General features: G+C 43.5%; 1 protein-coding gene and 1 pseudogene across 1 annotated transcript; both read left to right on the top strand.

The window, feature by feature from the left end:
* The first annotated feature begins 949 nt into the window (after positions 1-949).
* LOC139824112 (uncharacterized) lies at positions 950-5,075 on the top strand (annotated as a pseudogene).
* A 6,450-nt stretch (positions 5,076-11,525) lies between these two features.
* On the top strand, positions 11,526-12,674 carry LOC139824125 (uncharacterized). Its single transcript, XM_071796616.1, has one exon. The coding sequence runs from the start codon at positions 11,838-11,840 to the stop codon at positions 12,540-12,542; it is 705 nt and encodes a 234-aa protein (XP_071652717.1). The 5' UTR covers positions 11,526-11,837; the 3' UTR covers positions 12,543-12,674.
* Positions 12,675-15,991: the final 3,317 nt, after the last annotated feature.

The raw sequence follows: 15,991 nt of genomic DNA, 5'->3' as shown, positions 1-15,991 counted from the left end.
CCATAATGTTAACCCTCAGGGTACGGGCTGGGTTAGCGTAACCCGAGCGAATTTTGAAAGTAGCGCCATTTTAAAGGAAGTGAATGAGGGGGGTCCGTACCGGGGGGGAAAAATCTTTGAGGTAGCTACTATGTGAGCGCCAAGGGGCAGCGTCAGTCTACGCTTGGTGCTCAAGTTATACGATTTTAAAAATTAAACTCGGGTAGTCTACACCCAGTCCGTACGGAACGTTACAAAATCCGTGTTTTTCAAACAAAAAAAATTTGTGTTTTTCGAGTATTTGCTGCAGTAGAGTATTCTGGTATGTATAATTTACTATTTTTAATATACTTTTGTGCATTCTAACCTCAAAATGATGCTCTGTAGCATACCAGCATAACGTATCCGTGCATGCAATTTTTGTTATTTATTTATATTATACTAATCAACAACATCCAAAAGAACTATTTTTACTTTAAGATATTTTTTTTGCGTTATTACGATAAATCAAGCAAGTAACGTTATATCGCTATCGCAAAAAAACGGGTATTTTCATAGTTCAAAAAAAATATACTTTTTGAAATGGATCAAAAAACGAATTCAGCCATTTCAAAGAACAACTTTTTAGCTTTCAAACGCGACTTAAAAAATGTCGATATCTTTTTTTTCATAAAGTTATGCAATTTAAAAGAAAAAATGAATTTTTATGAAAATTTTTTGAGAATGGTTTACATTTTCAAATGCATCTTTGTTTAAACAAATAATGTAATAAATCTATCAACGCCATTGTATTTTTGAGAAAATTTCCAATCCAAAGAAAAAAAAATTTGTTTCAATTGATAAATTACAGCCCGATATATACAGTCAATCAAAGTCGCCGGGTTAGGCTAACCCATGTCCGTACGGAACGTAACTTTTTTATAGTCTGTACCCTGAGGGTTAATATTTAATATATCCTACCTTACTCACGATGGAGAGCACCATGCCCCCGACCTGCCATCCGGGACGCCCACATAGCGGCCATAACCCGCGCACCACGTGCCCGAACGGTGCCAATAGACAGAGAGCGCAGGTAAGAAACCAGGGGATCATCGACAAGGAATCGTCCACGTCCGATCGGACGCATGGCCTGATCTCGCCAGAGCGAAACTTGAGCATCGGCCAAACGAACAGGCATTCCTCGCTGCGCGAGAACCATAGCAAGACCCCGAATAGGCACCGGAGAATCGGCAACCACCGGTTCCGGGATAACTAAAGCTGGAGGGATAGTTTCCTCCTCCTCCTCGCCAGCCCAATTCTCATCTGAGTCCACCACGGCAACCCGCACTGGTACCAAATCTAGAAGAGGCATATTAACAAATTAATCGACGGCACAGACTTCACCAGCGACAAACTTAGACTGATGCGACTGGCCAAGCAATATCAAAGTAGCAGTAAGTTGACAGCAGTGTCAGCAAAAGTAAAGAATAACGAGGCTCATCCTCTATCACCACCTCGCAACAGGATCATCACTCATACCACCATACGAGTGACACAATTTATCAACGAGCCAGGTATCCATTTCAAAAGAATCGGACACCGGCAACAAACTAAAGCAACTTGGAAAGTACCGATACGCAGAAACGTAACCGCATTTAAAATCAGACATCGACAGCTTAGAAATCACCGAGAGAAATTAGACGAACATATACTACTGATAACCGGTTTCCTAGCCGACCTCACGACAGACATAAACCATAATTATCTAACATTAAAAAAAAGCGTTTTAAACAAATGTACGCGAAAAATCAATAAAATTATATGCGATCAATATTTTCCCGTGTACTGTGTAATTACGAAGGCACCAAGCAAGGTGCAACTTTTTGTATAGAATCAGTAACAAAAAATCCGGCGGAATTAATAAATTCAAGTTTAAGTATAGATGAAATTAAAAAAGAAGGGGAAAATAATCAACCAAGCATTTTTACATTGTATATCATGTAGGTTCCGCGACCATATAATTATAGCTATAAAAAGCGTTATACTTGTAATCATTTAGGTAATAAAGAAAAAGGGGAACAATTAAGAACCTAAAAAAGGAAACACAGCATACATATTAGAACTAAGAAAATTAGATTGTAACCTCTCAAGGAAAAGAAAAACACAAATAAATAAATAAATAACAAAAAACTTCGTATACCTCAGTTTTTCTTTTTCGGCGGGGGAAGGGATGTTGTGAGCCCACAACGTAGTTAGGAATAATTAATGCACTTGGCAACACCAAGTGCCCATGATACGAAATCCGACCCTAGCGACGAAGACCGCTGACGCGAAGATCTGCACAAGTCGCGGGAATGACCAAATATGGTCATCCCGGACATCACGTGTCCGTTAGACCTTTGATCGAGGTATCAAAAACGCTGACAACTAAGTCAGCCATACCGAGCGGATAAAGCGCCCGCCTTTCCGACGAGCGGCGGGCAGTCGTCAGTCAACTATCAAATAATAACGTGCGTCGCGTATATCAAAGGTCGTAACTTCGCGAGTATCACATCTAAAATAAGAGAGAACTGTTGTAAAATATCGAAGAGAAATATATTTGGCTCAATTGTAATACACATCGTGACGACTTATTCTCCGACCCGGTATCCTCGAATCCTGTGCCGGAACACTCCCCGTTTACGGCACAACAGTATAAAGTCTAAATTTTTATGTGCAGCAAATGTTGTCACATTATACATATAATTTTTTAATTTTTTTTCGTTTTTGATGTAAAATCAACGCTAGCGCCCTCCGTTTTAATACGTACTTTAATTTTGTAAAAAAGTTTTTTCAATTCCGTAAAGCCAATTCAAAATTAAGTGTCAACAAAAAAATGTTGGTAATTGCTACTCCAGTGAAGAAAAAGAAAGAATAGGAAGATAGGGATAGGGAGAGAAGAAATAGGTGGAAGCGAAGGAAGAATAAAAGAGGAGGAGAAAGGTGAAGAGAGTCGGAAGAACGGACAGAAAGCGGAATCCGGGAGAGGAAAGACGAGACGAGAAGGGTGACAGGGTGACGCAGGAACGGGAAAGAGAGACAGAGAGGAAGCAGAAGAGAAGAAGGGCGAAAGAAGAGAAAGGAAAGAAGAAAGGGGAACGTCAGGGAGAACGGGGGATGTGGAGTGGGTAAAGGAGTTGGCGAGGGGAATAGCGAAAGTAGGGGAGGAGCTAGAGAAGATTAGAAAGATTATGCAGGGTAGAGAGGGGGAAGCGGGAACGAGCGGGAGTGTTATTTACTCCTACACAAGATAAATGGCGAGAAATAGCTGAAGAATTTACAGAAATATGGAATTTTCCAAATTGTATCGGTGCTTTAGACGGCAAGCATGTTGCTATAATTGTAAGATTATATAAAAACAATTTTAAGAACGTCTAATTTTTAAAAGTTGAAAAAAAATTATTATAGGAAATAACTGTTGTTCTCACAGTGTCTCGAAAAAGCAGGAAGCACATATTCTAATTATAAAGTATTCCATAGTATAATTTTTATGTCGCTTGTGTCCGCTAAGTATAAATTTTTAATTGTTGATATTGGTGCTCAAGGCAGACACAGTGATGGAGGAATATTTAAACATTCTGCAATGGGACAACGATTTTACAATAATGCAATTAATTTACCTGATCCCACTGCCATTAGCATCAGAGATAATGTACCATATGTTATGGTAGCTGACGAGGCCTTTCAACTGAATGCATTTATGATGCGACCGTATCTATCGTCGATCAGGCTAATCAGGCAACAACGAATATTCACGTATAGATTGAGTAGAGCTCGACTAGTGGTAGAAAATGCATTTGGCATACTAGCAAGTCGGCGTATTTTCCATAAACCTATAAATACTAGTCTCGAAACGGCAGATGCGATAGTTAAAGCAACGGTTTGTTTACATAATCTTTTGATGGATACTTAGTATTACTGTTTAGAAAGTTACGTTGACAAAACTTGTATAAATGGACAAGTACGTGAAGGAGAATGGAGAAAAACGAATATTATAAATGACTCGTAAACGGTTAGAAATGAAGAATTTTTACAAGAATACTTTTTTGTCAGGCTCGACGAGACGAAGAGAATGAGTCCAAAAACGACCCCGTATCTCGTACCGTTTCCGAGAAACACGGAAAAATGCAAACTTTTCACTTTTTAAGATAGACGGATGAAAAAGTAAAATCGTGATAAAGCTACAAAATTTACTTCTAAACGGTTAGAGATTCAGATTTTTAGGAAAAATACTTTTTTCTCGGGCTCGACAAGACGAAGAGAATGGCGTTGGGCTCGTTCCCGTATCTCGTGCCGTTTTCGAAATACGCGTAAAAATATAAATTTCTAAAAATAACTCGTAAACGGTTAGAAATGAAGAATTTTTACAAGAATACTTTTTTGTCGGGCTCGACGAGACGAAGAGAATGAAACCAAAAACGTTCCCGTATCTCGTACCGTTTCCGAGAAACACGGAAAAATGCAAACTTTTCACTTTTTAAGATAGACGGATGAAAAAGGGTGCTTTCCAGTAATCAACACAGGCGACACTGTGTTACACAGTGTCGACACAACTGCTTTCCAATTATGACCCAAGTCGACATAACTTGACACAGCTCAGAAGCAAAGTCGGGCTAGTTGTGTCGAAAATCAGACTTACCAATTTCAGTAACTTTTAAAATTTTCATGTTTACAGAACTGGACGTATACGTATATATATACGCTATTATGTAGTATTGTAGTATTTTCTTTTCTGTTTATTTTCTAAATATCATAAATAAAAAAGAAAATGAAGTGCAAACACTGTGACGAAATAATTTCACTTGATGATGCTGCACAGCATTCATGTTTTGTTGGGCAAGAAGTATTTATGGATAATGAAAATAATTTATTTGCAGAAAACATAACCATAACATTAGATAAACAACGTAAGCATCAATTTTTTCTAGAAATATCAAACTTTTATTATTAATGTTTTAAGAGATAATTTTCGAAATAAATCATTAAAAAACTTTATTCTATTTTTGTTAGTTTATATGGCGGTAGGCCAAAATTTATGCGAGATGGCGAGGTTTGTTGGAGATATTTGGGGGCCCTGAGAAGGACCGTTTGTGTAATGTGGCCCTGAAAAGGGCCGGATGGTTTCGCCTTAGTAGGACGGCAAACGTTCACCCCAGACCAGGCACGGCTGCGTCTGCGTACGGTGGAGTGGCTGGCGAGTTCCCCACGCTCCGGGCTTCCTCCACGCCGGCGGTGTGCCGGGCGGTGTGTAGGTCCCTTGATCGGCTAAGTCCGGATCCTCGGTCTGCGTGGCCTGGTGTGTCGGCAGCGATGAGCGGGAAGTTGGCGGCTTGGTGCGATGCCACTTGCGCAGCGTTCTCAAAAGACTTCCTTCTCGTGGCTGATACTGTAGTATAGCTGTGCGAGGATAGTCGAAGGTATCGTCGCTTGCCGGTCCTTATATATCCTGGTCGCCGAATTTCTCTTACGAGAAAGGGCAGCCGCCTAGCGGAGCGTACTTGTTATCATCTTCGACGGCATGCTGATTGCACGTGCTCGTTGCGTGCGGCCGTTCGCCGTGCCGCCGGTGCTCTTGCCGGTCGGGGTGTGTATGACGGGCTGCCGTCTGGCAGGCGCGGATGGAGAAGAGGCGGGGGAGCGAGGAGGGTGAAGCAAGGGTAGGACGGCAGGAGAAAGAGGAGTGTGGGTCGGAGGGGTGGTGGGAAGAGCTAGCAATGAAAAAGAAGGAGAGGAAGAAAGAGGAGAAAAAGGTGAAAAGACGGAGAGCGAGATGAAGGAAGAAGTAGGGTGGAAAGATAGGAAGGACGACGAGAAGGAGGAGAAGAGAGGTGAGAATTTGGGGGAGTGCGGGAAGAAGGAAAGGAAATTTTCGGAAAAAGGGGTAGGAGAGAGAATGAAGAAATGGATAGAGGATATGTCGGTGAAGAGGTGAAGGTGGGGGTGGAAGACGCAGTAGGGAAAGGTAGTGAAAAGGAAGGGAAAGGACATGTAGTAAAGAGAAGGGAGGAGGAAGTAAGGAGGAAAAGGGAAAAGAGGGAAAGGGCAAGAGAGGAGAGAGAAAGGAAAGAAAAAGAGGAAGGACGTGAGAGAAGAGGACCAAGAAAAAGGAACTTGGTTTGGAGAGAGGTGGACGGGAAAGATGCAGATGAAAAGAGAGATTTGATGGAGGGTATAGCAGAGAGGGTTTTAGGGAGAAGGATGGGGGTGAAAGGAGTGCTAGAAAAGAAAGGTAAGGGGGAAAAGTAGTAATGTTAGTAGAGGTAGAGAATGAAAGGGATAAGGATGAAATATTAGAAAGGAGTTGGGAAATAAGGAGGAAGTGGGAGGTGGGGTCAACGAGGATTTAACTATAGAGAAGAGGAAGACGAGATGAAGGAGAAGGCAAAAAAGGAGAGAGCGAAAGGAAGAAAAGTCAGGGTAACGAATAGGAGAATGTGGATAGATGACAGAGAGTGGAGAAGGAGTGAGGAGAGGGAGGAGTGGGAAAAAGAGTAAGCTAGGAATAAAGGGAAAGGGATGGGTGTGGACAGGCAGAAAGGAAGGGGTAAGGGGCGAGCAAGAGAGGGAGGGAACAAGAATGCAAGAGGCCGCTATGGCCAGGCCGGGGTAGGAAAGTTGTTATAGTATGTACAGGGTTGGGTACGTTCCTGCAAAACGCCAGTGTTGGACAAGATGCTGTAAATATCTGTAAGGGGTTTAGGATTGTTCCCCGAGTAAAAAACGCTTTTGTAAACCCTGAGGGGAAACAAATAAACTAAATATATATAAACAAAAAAGGTTTATTTCTTTTGACTACAATTGGCAAAGTATGTACAAGAAACATTACGACGTTTCGGCCCTTCGGATTGAGCCCTTTTCAAGCATCTAGATAATAAAATAATATACAATGTGAGTCTGGTCGATGAGATAAAATACATGGTCAACAATAATAAAATAGATACCTGGTAAATTAAACTTTGTCGCGAACCGACACATCTATATTTACGAGGATTTTACCCAAAATAGTCATAAAAACCGCTGGAAGAATAATAGTCAAAAATTAATATTACCGGAAACTAATGAACACATATGTATCAAAGAGAAGCGGCGGACTTACATGCATGAGTCCGTAACAGTAGAGAATGCGTTTCGTAAGAGGATAACGACGCACGACATACCGCGGAGCGCCGCATAACGTATGCTTACATATCGGAGTTCAAAGGCATACTAATTGTTTTTCAGACAGACACCAGTATCAAAAGAGTTCAAACAGAAAGTTTCTAAACCATCCATAACCTGCAAATCCGCGATTATCGGACAAGGGCGAGCCCATCGAGGTACCAAAGGTTTGTTCATAAAATCATCACGGATTTGGTAATGGATGATTTAGAAATTTTCTGTTTAAACTTTTTTGATTTCGAGATCCCTGTTTTTATTCGATATGTTGACGATATCTTCGCCATAGTTCCCACGGCCGAACTCGATAAGGTGTTAAACGCCTTCAATAATTATAATTATCATCCACGCCTTAAATTCACACACGAAACGGAAGTAAATAACTCGATCCCGTTCCTTGACACTGCCGTCATCAGAGAGGGTGGTCGCCTTTTTACAAATTGGTATAGAAAGCCGACGTTCTCAGGCAGATATATCAATTACTTCTCTAACCACCCGTTACAGTATAAAATTAATACAATAACTAGCCTAATAGACCGAGCGATTCTTTTGTCAGATCGTCGCTTCCATGAAACGAACATAAAGATTGTTAGAGATATTTTATTAAACAATTCTTTTTCCATCGAGATGATTGACGAACGAATTAAGGCTAGACGTAAAACACTCGCGAATATGGCCAACGGTGCAGGCAGTACTCAGAACATGTTTGATGCTCGACAGTAGGGGGATAACCTCCACTTCTACACTCAGGCATCTCGCTTGCGGTTAGCGGGGTCGGGGGGTGCCTCGTTGCCGCGGGGGGAACGCCGTAAGCGGTGGGCGAGGGGGTTAAGGGATGGTGTTAAGGGTCATCGAAGGGGGGCTACGCGGGGGGAAAAGTCCCTAGGCGATTTGCTAGGCGAGGGGGGGGGGAGCGCGACGCGGGGGGACGGCTGTTTACTGGTATTTGTGGGGACCTTGTTGGGAGTAAATTCCCTAGGTGGGTAAATAGGGAATATCGCGTCGCAGGGCCGCCAACGGGGCTCGGCGCGGGGACGCGGGCGTTCCGAGGGGGGCGCTCGGAGCGGCGCTCGCGCCGTTACCAATTGTTTTGGAAAATCGCGCGCTAATTTTTTTCGCTCGCGCGCGTCCGGGCGCGTCCGGACTCGCCCGAACTCGTTTGAACTCGTTCGAGGTTGCTCCTCTCGACGTTCCGGGAAAAAAATGCGTTCAAGGTCGTTCGTTTCGCGGGTCTCGATCGCCTTTCTTCGTTGTTGTTTTATTCTCGGTTCGAAGGTCGTTTCGATCCGCGTCGCGACGGGCCGGACGTGGTTTTTCGGCCCATCCCGGCGTATCGAGATCGAGGGAGACGACTCATCTCTTCGTCCGCTCGATTCGTACAATTCGCGATTATTTTTTTAACGCGTGTCCGAACTCGTTCGAGGTCGCTCTCGTCGTTTCCTCCTTTTATTTTTTTCGGAGGATGCGGCGAGCGGTTGTAGTCATTCCGGGAAAGAGCGTATCCGGCAGGGGTACGTCCTCCGTTGAGATAACGAACGGGGGGTATAAATTGAACGGGCGCGCGAACGGCGCGGCAAACGGTGACGCGGACGGGCAAATGTATCGAGGGGAGAGTGGCGCGACGACGTGAAGCGCATCGGAGTTTTTATAAGTTAATGTGTTTTTTCTCTCTTAACGTAATATGAGCAACGAGTATGTGCGACTTTGTAGAAGATACGGTCTGGCGGAAAGATGCAATATTGAAAAAATCAGCGAACCGCTCGCAAGGAATGAGGATCCGTCCCCGAAGTATGGGGATCCGCGGCGCGTCGACGTAACGAGATATCTGATTCGTCGCGAAATCGGAATCGCCGATCTCCGATCGCAGCGGAAGTTTCTCGATATTTATGTATATGGTGAAATATTAATTTGGCGGGACGAATATGGGAATATACCAATCTTTGTTTTCGACAAGATACGCCCTTAGCGGCGGAAGTGTAGCATTAGCGATGCGTACTCGCAAATGAACGATCGCAGTTATTAAACGCATCGGAATAATATAAGTTAATGTGTTTTTCTCTCTTAACGTAATATGAGCGACGAGTACGCAGAACTTTGCAAACCAACGTTTGATCCTGAAATTAGGAAACCGATCGTGAAAATCAGCAAACCGCTCGTAAGAAATGGGGATCCGTTCGTGAGGAATGGGCATCCGCGACGCGTCGACTTAACGAGAGTAGGTAAGCTACGGGCATTCCCGGCCATCTGTAGGGATCTGAGGGGGGGTGAGGGGCGGGGGGGGACCGCGGGGAAGGGGGAGGGGGAAACCGCGGGCGCCGCGGAGGAGGGGGAGGGGGGAACCGCGTGTTTCGGGCGCCGCGGGGAAGGGAAAGGGGGGAACCGCGTTTTTCAGGCGTCGCGAGGGAGGGGGAGGGGGGAACCGCGTTTTCCGGCGCCGCGAGGCGAGGGGGTCCGCGTTTTCGCCGCGCCGCGGAGCGTTCGCGTTTTCGGGCGTCGCGGGGCGAGGAGACCCGCGTTCGCGTTTCGCCGCGCCGCGGAGTCCGCGTGACGTCACACGGCACGCTCGCGTTATCTCCCCCTCGTAGATGTTTCTCCTCCGTCCCCCGTTTGCGCGAGTCTTCTCGTTCGCGCGGTCTCTTTCTCTCGCGCGCGGTTCCTCTCGCTTCCGGCCCCCGTTCGCGTTCTCGCTCGTGGCCCCGTTCGCGGTCTCTTTTCCTCGCGCGTTCTCGCTCGCGATCGCGTATCTTTTCTTCGCCAGCGATATTTAATCGTTCAGATCTTCGCGATATTTAATTTTTAATATTACATTTAAGTAAACAATAAACGAAGACAGCTTTATGACAGGAAATGGGATAAACGGTAAATGACGAGGAAAAACTTTTTAACCATATTATATGCATTTATTTATCATGTAGCGCATTATACACAATAGTATCCAAAGCGTAGACTAATAATTCGCAATCAATAATCAAATTTTTATCATAAACGTCACGCAAGATTGTAACTGCGTTACATTTATCAGTGATACAATTTTGACGTAAAATTGTTACAAACTGTTTGAATTTTTTACTTACGCCGTGAACATTTTGACATAGTTGAAAATACACATTCTCGACGCAATGTTCTAGTTCGAACAGGAAGAGTACAGTTGACGGTTTCATGTACAAGCTGGTGCCGCACGACGTCAATTTTACAATATCTGCGTCACGTATTTTAACAAGCTCCAGATCTCGAAAAGTTAGCGATGATGGTGCCGATGACTGCACGAGTCGCTGTATATCTGCACGTTTTTCGATGAGTGTCACCCACGTTGCATGTAGCAGAATTATCCGATTGCCTCGGTTATCGCCAATAAGTATATCCACAGAGGACATAGGTCCCGCGTTGATTCCAACATCCAAAAATATATACGCTGTTGATGTCAAGGCAAATCTCCTTCCCAAAATACGTGGCGTGTAGCGGGGTTTATCAAAACTAAAAAAATACAATTATATGTTTATAAAAGTTTTTTTTTGCACAAGTATATATGAAAATTAGCGGTACTTACTCATTGTGCTGTTTCTCGCACGTTTCGTCCTGAATCGGAACGTAGTAGTTCGCACCATGAGTGTTCATCGTATCTGGAGGCTGTTTGCGACGTACTCGAACCGTATCGAACTCTTGACTGTGCTCTAGAATCCTCATAGACCATTTATACATACCCAAAACTGCAAATCTTGCAAAAATAGCGCCAATGCACGGCTGCTGCATGGTGACCGCCACCACAATCCACATATACGTTAAATGTGATATCTTTGTCAAGAACATTCGTGATGAGATCACCTCATCGGGCATCAAATATGATTTTTTTCAAGAGCATACGTGTCTCGCGATGATTTCATCGAACACGTGCAAAACTGCAAATTTGCAATTTCGAATAAGTCAATGGAGCGTTATTGTTTTCAAGAACATGTCGCGACATGTCTCGCGATGATTTCATCGAACACATGCAAAACTGCAAATAGCGCCGATGTACGGCCGCTGCATTGATACAGATCAAATCACCAAAAGTCAATGGCGCGTTTTCGTGAACGTACGTGTCTCGCAATGATTTCATCGAACACGTGCAAAACTGCAAATTTTGCAAATAGCGCCGATGTACGGTTGCTGAGATGAAATTAGATATGATAAGCAAACGATGCATCATTAGTAGAATATAAAATGACGAATCTAGGGGATACGCTCAATAGTCGAGAACTGGAAGTCGTGAGTGCAACAAATGGCGTTAGCAAGAGGATCGTGCAATAACATGGAGCAAGAGTTGTTGGAGCAATCCACCCTGTTAAATTCGAGGGAAGACTTTGCCGCGTGGGAGGCAACGATGCGACGAGTTTATCGAATCGTTGGAAGAACAAAGCCGAATTAAACGGCCACGATTATCAATCGATCAGTCATCGATCGGTCTCAAACAGTCATTGGTCGCTTGTATCGCAAGACTCGAAGGTTTGAAAGACTTGGTACGTCAACGTTTCGTACATGTGGGTGCGGGATACAGTGCGAGTGAGACAGGACTCAGATGGCGCGAGATAGATCCGGCTTTTGAAAGCCGTATATTGACTGGTGCGGTGATAAATTCCAAACACATCGACCCTCGTCAATTTCTCAAAAATGCGAGAGAAATTGTACTCGATCGTGTGCGGAACGTCATGCAACGACATGACAATGTAAAAATTAACACAGTGTTTAATGGTGAATTTGTTGCGGGTGACAAACGCGCGAATAAAAGTATCGCAACGAGAAACTATGAAGTCTTTCGTGAGTCTAATCTGCACGAGTGGTACAAGAGACACGTCATCGAGCCTACCTTAGCAAAGCTGGAGGAATTCCAGGAACGTGATAGCGGATGGGCGTTGTCGCGTATACTCAATTTAATGGTAAATGTGAACAAATACAATCCGTTGCACGCGGGGTGTATTGTGGAAATACCGCAAGAAATTAAAAAGAAGAACGCGGTGATAAACGTGCGATCAATAGACAATGCATGTTTTGCATGGTCAGTGGTGGCTGCTCTGTATCCAGTTGAGGAACACACATATCGGAAATCGTCGTATCCTCATTACACGTCGGTGCTAGATCTTACGGACATTGAGTTTCCAATGACGTTGGATCAAATTAAAAAATTTGAAAATCACAACAACATCTCCATCAACGTGTACAGCATCGAGAAAAAAAACAAGAAACTTACTATCTTGCCAATACGGGTTACTGACCGAAAGATGGACAGACATGTAAATCTGCTGTACGTGCATAACGACAACGTGGGACATTTTGCGTGGATCAAGAACCTATCCCGCCTCGTGAGCTCGCAAATCAACCGACACCATGGTCGGAAATACTTTTGCGATCGGTAAGTACCTATAGTTCTTTTAATAATATATAGAATATTTTGTGTATAAAAAAATTATAATATTTGCGTTTATTTTTTTTGCAGATGTTTGCACTACTTCAGCTCCAACGAGAAATTGACTGCCCACACCGTCGACTGTCAGGAGATGAATGACTGCGCGATCAAGTTATCGAGCGATAACGACAAGTGGTTGGCTTTTAAAAATCACAACAGGAAGGAACGAGTTCCGTTTGTCGTATACGCCGACCTGGAGTGTACCCTGGAGAAGATGGAAGCGGATCCGGCAACGTCCAGGTACACATATCAACATCATCGCGTGTTTAGCATAGGGTACTACGTGCGTTGCTCGTACGACGAGTCGTTATCTATGTATCGGTTTCGTCGCGATAAGGATTGCGTCGCGTGGTTCGCCGAGGAGCTAAGACGTTTAGCTCACGACGTAAAAACTATATTGTCCACTAATATACCCATGGCAGATTTCACGCGAGACGAGTGGGAAAAGTTTAACAGCGCAACGCACTGTCACGTGTGCGAAGAACCGTTCGAGCCAGACGACGTGCGAGTACGCGACCATTGTCACCTGACCGGTCGATACAGAGGTCCCGCGCATTCGAATTGTAACTTAAATTATAAAGATTCGCATTGCATTCCCATAGTGTTTCATAATTTATCGGGATACGATGCACATTTTATTATAACTGAAATAGCAACAGCATACGAAGGACATGTAGATTTACTCCCGATCACAAAAGAAAAATATATTTCGTTTACAAAAAACGTTCAAAGCACCGAAGATAAAGATAAGAAAACGTGCGTCAAATTGCGATTTATCGATTCGTACAAGTTTCTCACCGCTAGTCTCGACAAATTGGCATCTTATCTCAGCAAGGATAAACTGCGAATATTGCAACGCGAATTTTGTGAATTATCCGCAGAAAATTTTAATTTGCTGACACGAAAAGGCGTATTTCCATATGAATACATTGACTGCGTCGAAAAATTGGAGGACTTGTGTTTACCACCGCGCGACTCGTTTTACAGTTCATTGACAGGTGACACCGTATCCGAGAGCGATTACGCGCACGCCGTCGACGTCTGGCAGCGGTTCTCCATTCGAACGCTCGGTGATTACAGCTATTTATATCTCAAGACCGATGTCTTGCTGTTGGCCGATATCTTTGAAAATTTTCGCGATAGTTGCGTTGCGAGTTATGGACTCGATCCGGCGTATTATTATACTCTACCGGATTTTACGTGGGATGCTATGTTGAAGCATACACACATCAATTTCGAATTGCTCACCGACATTGACATGGTCATGTTTATCGAACGCGGTATACGCGGCGGTTTGAGTCAATGTTCAAACAGATACGCGCTGGCCAACAACAAGTACATGCAGTCGTACGATCCATCGAAACCGTCGTCGTACCTCATGTATTTTGATGTAAATAACTTATACGGCTGGGCAATGAGTCAACCATTGCCATACGCAGATTTTAAATGGGTCGACGACGTAACCGATTTTAATGTTATGAATGTCGCGTTGGATTCCCCGATAGGCTACATTCTCGAAGTCGACTTGGAGTATCCGCAACATCTTCACGACGCGCACACTGACCTACCGTTCTGTCCGACGCGCGATAAACCACCCGGCAAGCGGCAGGACAAGTTCCTCGCAACATTATACGATAAGAAACGTTATGTAATACATTATCGCAACCTGCAGCAGTGTACTCGTCACGGTCTCCGTATATCAAAAATTCACCGTATACTGAAATTCGCGCAATCTCCATGGCTTCGCGATTATATAGACCTCAATACGAAATTTAGAACGTTGGCCAACAATGATTTCGAGAAAAATTTATACAAATTGATGAACAATGCCGTGTTTGGCAAAACCATGGAGAATGTGCGCAATCACGTTGACGTGCGACTCGTGACTCATTGGGAGGGTAGATACGGCGCGGAGGCTATGATTGCGAAACCAAATTTTCATAGCCGAAGCGTCTTTTCGGAGAATTTAGTAGCAATAGAAATGCGAAAACTCGAGGTGAAGTTCGACAAACCAATCTATGTGGGTATGTGCATCCTCGATATATCCAAGACATGTTTGTACGAATTTCATCACGAGTACATGTTACCGTTGTATCGCGACAAGTGTAAAGTCACGTACACCGATACTGACAGTCTCATTTATCACATCGAGTGCGACGATGTGTATGATATCATGAAGCGTCACATTCATAGATTTGACACTAGCGATTATGTGATTGATAATACGTATGGTATCCCACTCGTCAATAAAAAAGTTCCGGGCTTAATGAAAGACGAAAATAACGGTGCGATAATGACCGAATTCGTCGGGCTTAGAGCAAAGATGTACGCCTTGCGAGTGGACGGTAAGAAAGATACAAAAAAGGCTAAAGGTGTTAAGAGTAACGTCGTAGCCAGGTCGATAACGTTCGACGATTACACGCGGTGTCTGCGCGACGAAATTGAAATGACGCGACAGCAAACCTGCATAAGATCCAAAAAACACGAGGTATACACCGTGTCCGAAACGAAAATAGCTCTAAGTCCGTACGATGATAAGCGATACATTATACCCGGTTCTACCGAAACGCTGCCATGGGGACATTATAAAATACCATTGTAAATATATTGTAAATACCATTGTAAATATATTGAAAATATATTGTAAATACCGCTGTAAATATATTGTAATTACATTTAGATATTTAGAAAAATAAATGACTCATATGTATATATGTATGTTTTTATACTGTAATAAATTTTTACAATACATTATTCTTGTGTATCCATGAATTGTATGAATTATCAAATCCTAACCACTTTACATAAACCTCATCCCCTCTTTTGCGTAAAACTTTTTCAACGAGATACACATCGGGATTAGCAACGCGATGTAACTCGTATTCGTAGAAGCCGCCGGCGACGGGTTTTCCACAGGAATCTTCCAACAGAAACGTCACAGGATTAGTTTTCTGCACTCCTACTACATCACACTATTGTCACATCGTTTGTTTATCATATCTAATTTTATCTCAGTAGCCGTACTGATGCGCCTGCCGAAAAATCTGCGATGTGCAGTTTTGCACGTGTGCGATGAAGTCACCGCGAGAACACGTATGTTCTCGAAAACGATATCGCGCCATTGACTTTCGGTGATTTGATCTGTAAAACAGCTATTGAACCGCTATGAAACAGCTAAAAACAGCTATCAAACAGCTATTGAACCGCTATGAAACAGCTAAAAACAGCTAAAAACAGCTATCAAACAGCTATTGAACCGCTATGAAACAGCTAAAAACAGCTAAAAACAGCTATTGAACCGCTATGAAACAGCTAAAAACAGCTATGAAGCAGCTATCAAACAGCTATTGAACCGCTATGAAACAGCTAAAAACAGCTAAAAACAGCTATGAAATAGCT

Source organism: Temnothorax longispinosus, unplaced genomic scaffold (assembly GCF_030848805.1).
Source record: "Temnothorax longispinosus isolate EJ_2023e unplaced genomic scaffold, Tlon_JGU_v1 HiC_scaffold_27, whole genome shotgun sequence".
Classification (NCBI taxonomy): domain Eukaryota; kingdom Metazoa; phylum Arthropoda; class Insecta; order Hymenoptera; family Formicidae; genus Temnothorax; species Temnothorax longispinosus.
This window is presented reverse-complemented; position numbering and strand designations above follow the sequence as displayed.

Excerpts from the sequence above, each read along its gene's own strand:
- LOC139824125 (XM_071796616.1), top strand. The coding sequence starts at position 11,838 with ATGCAACGACATGACAATGTAAAAATTAACACAGTGTTTAATGGTGAA.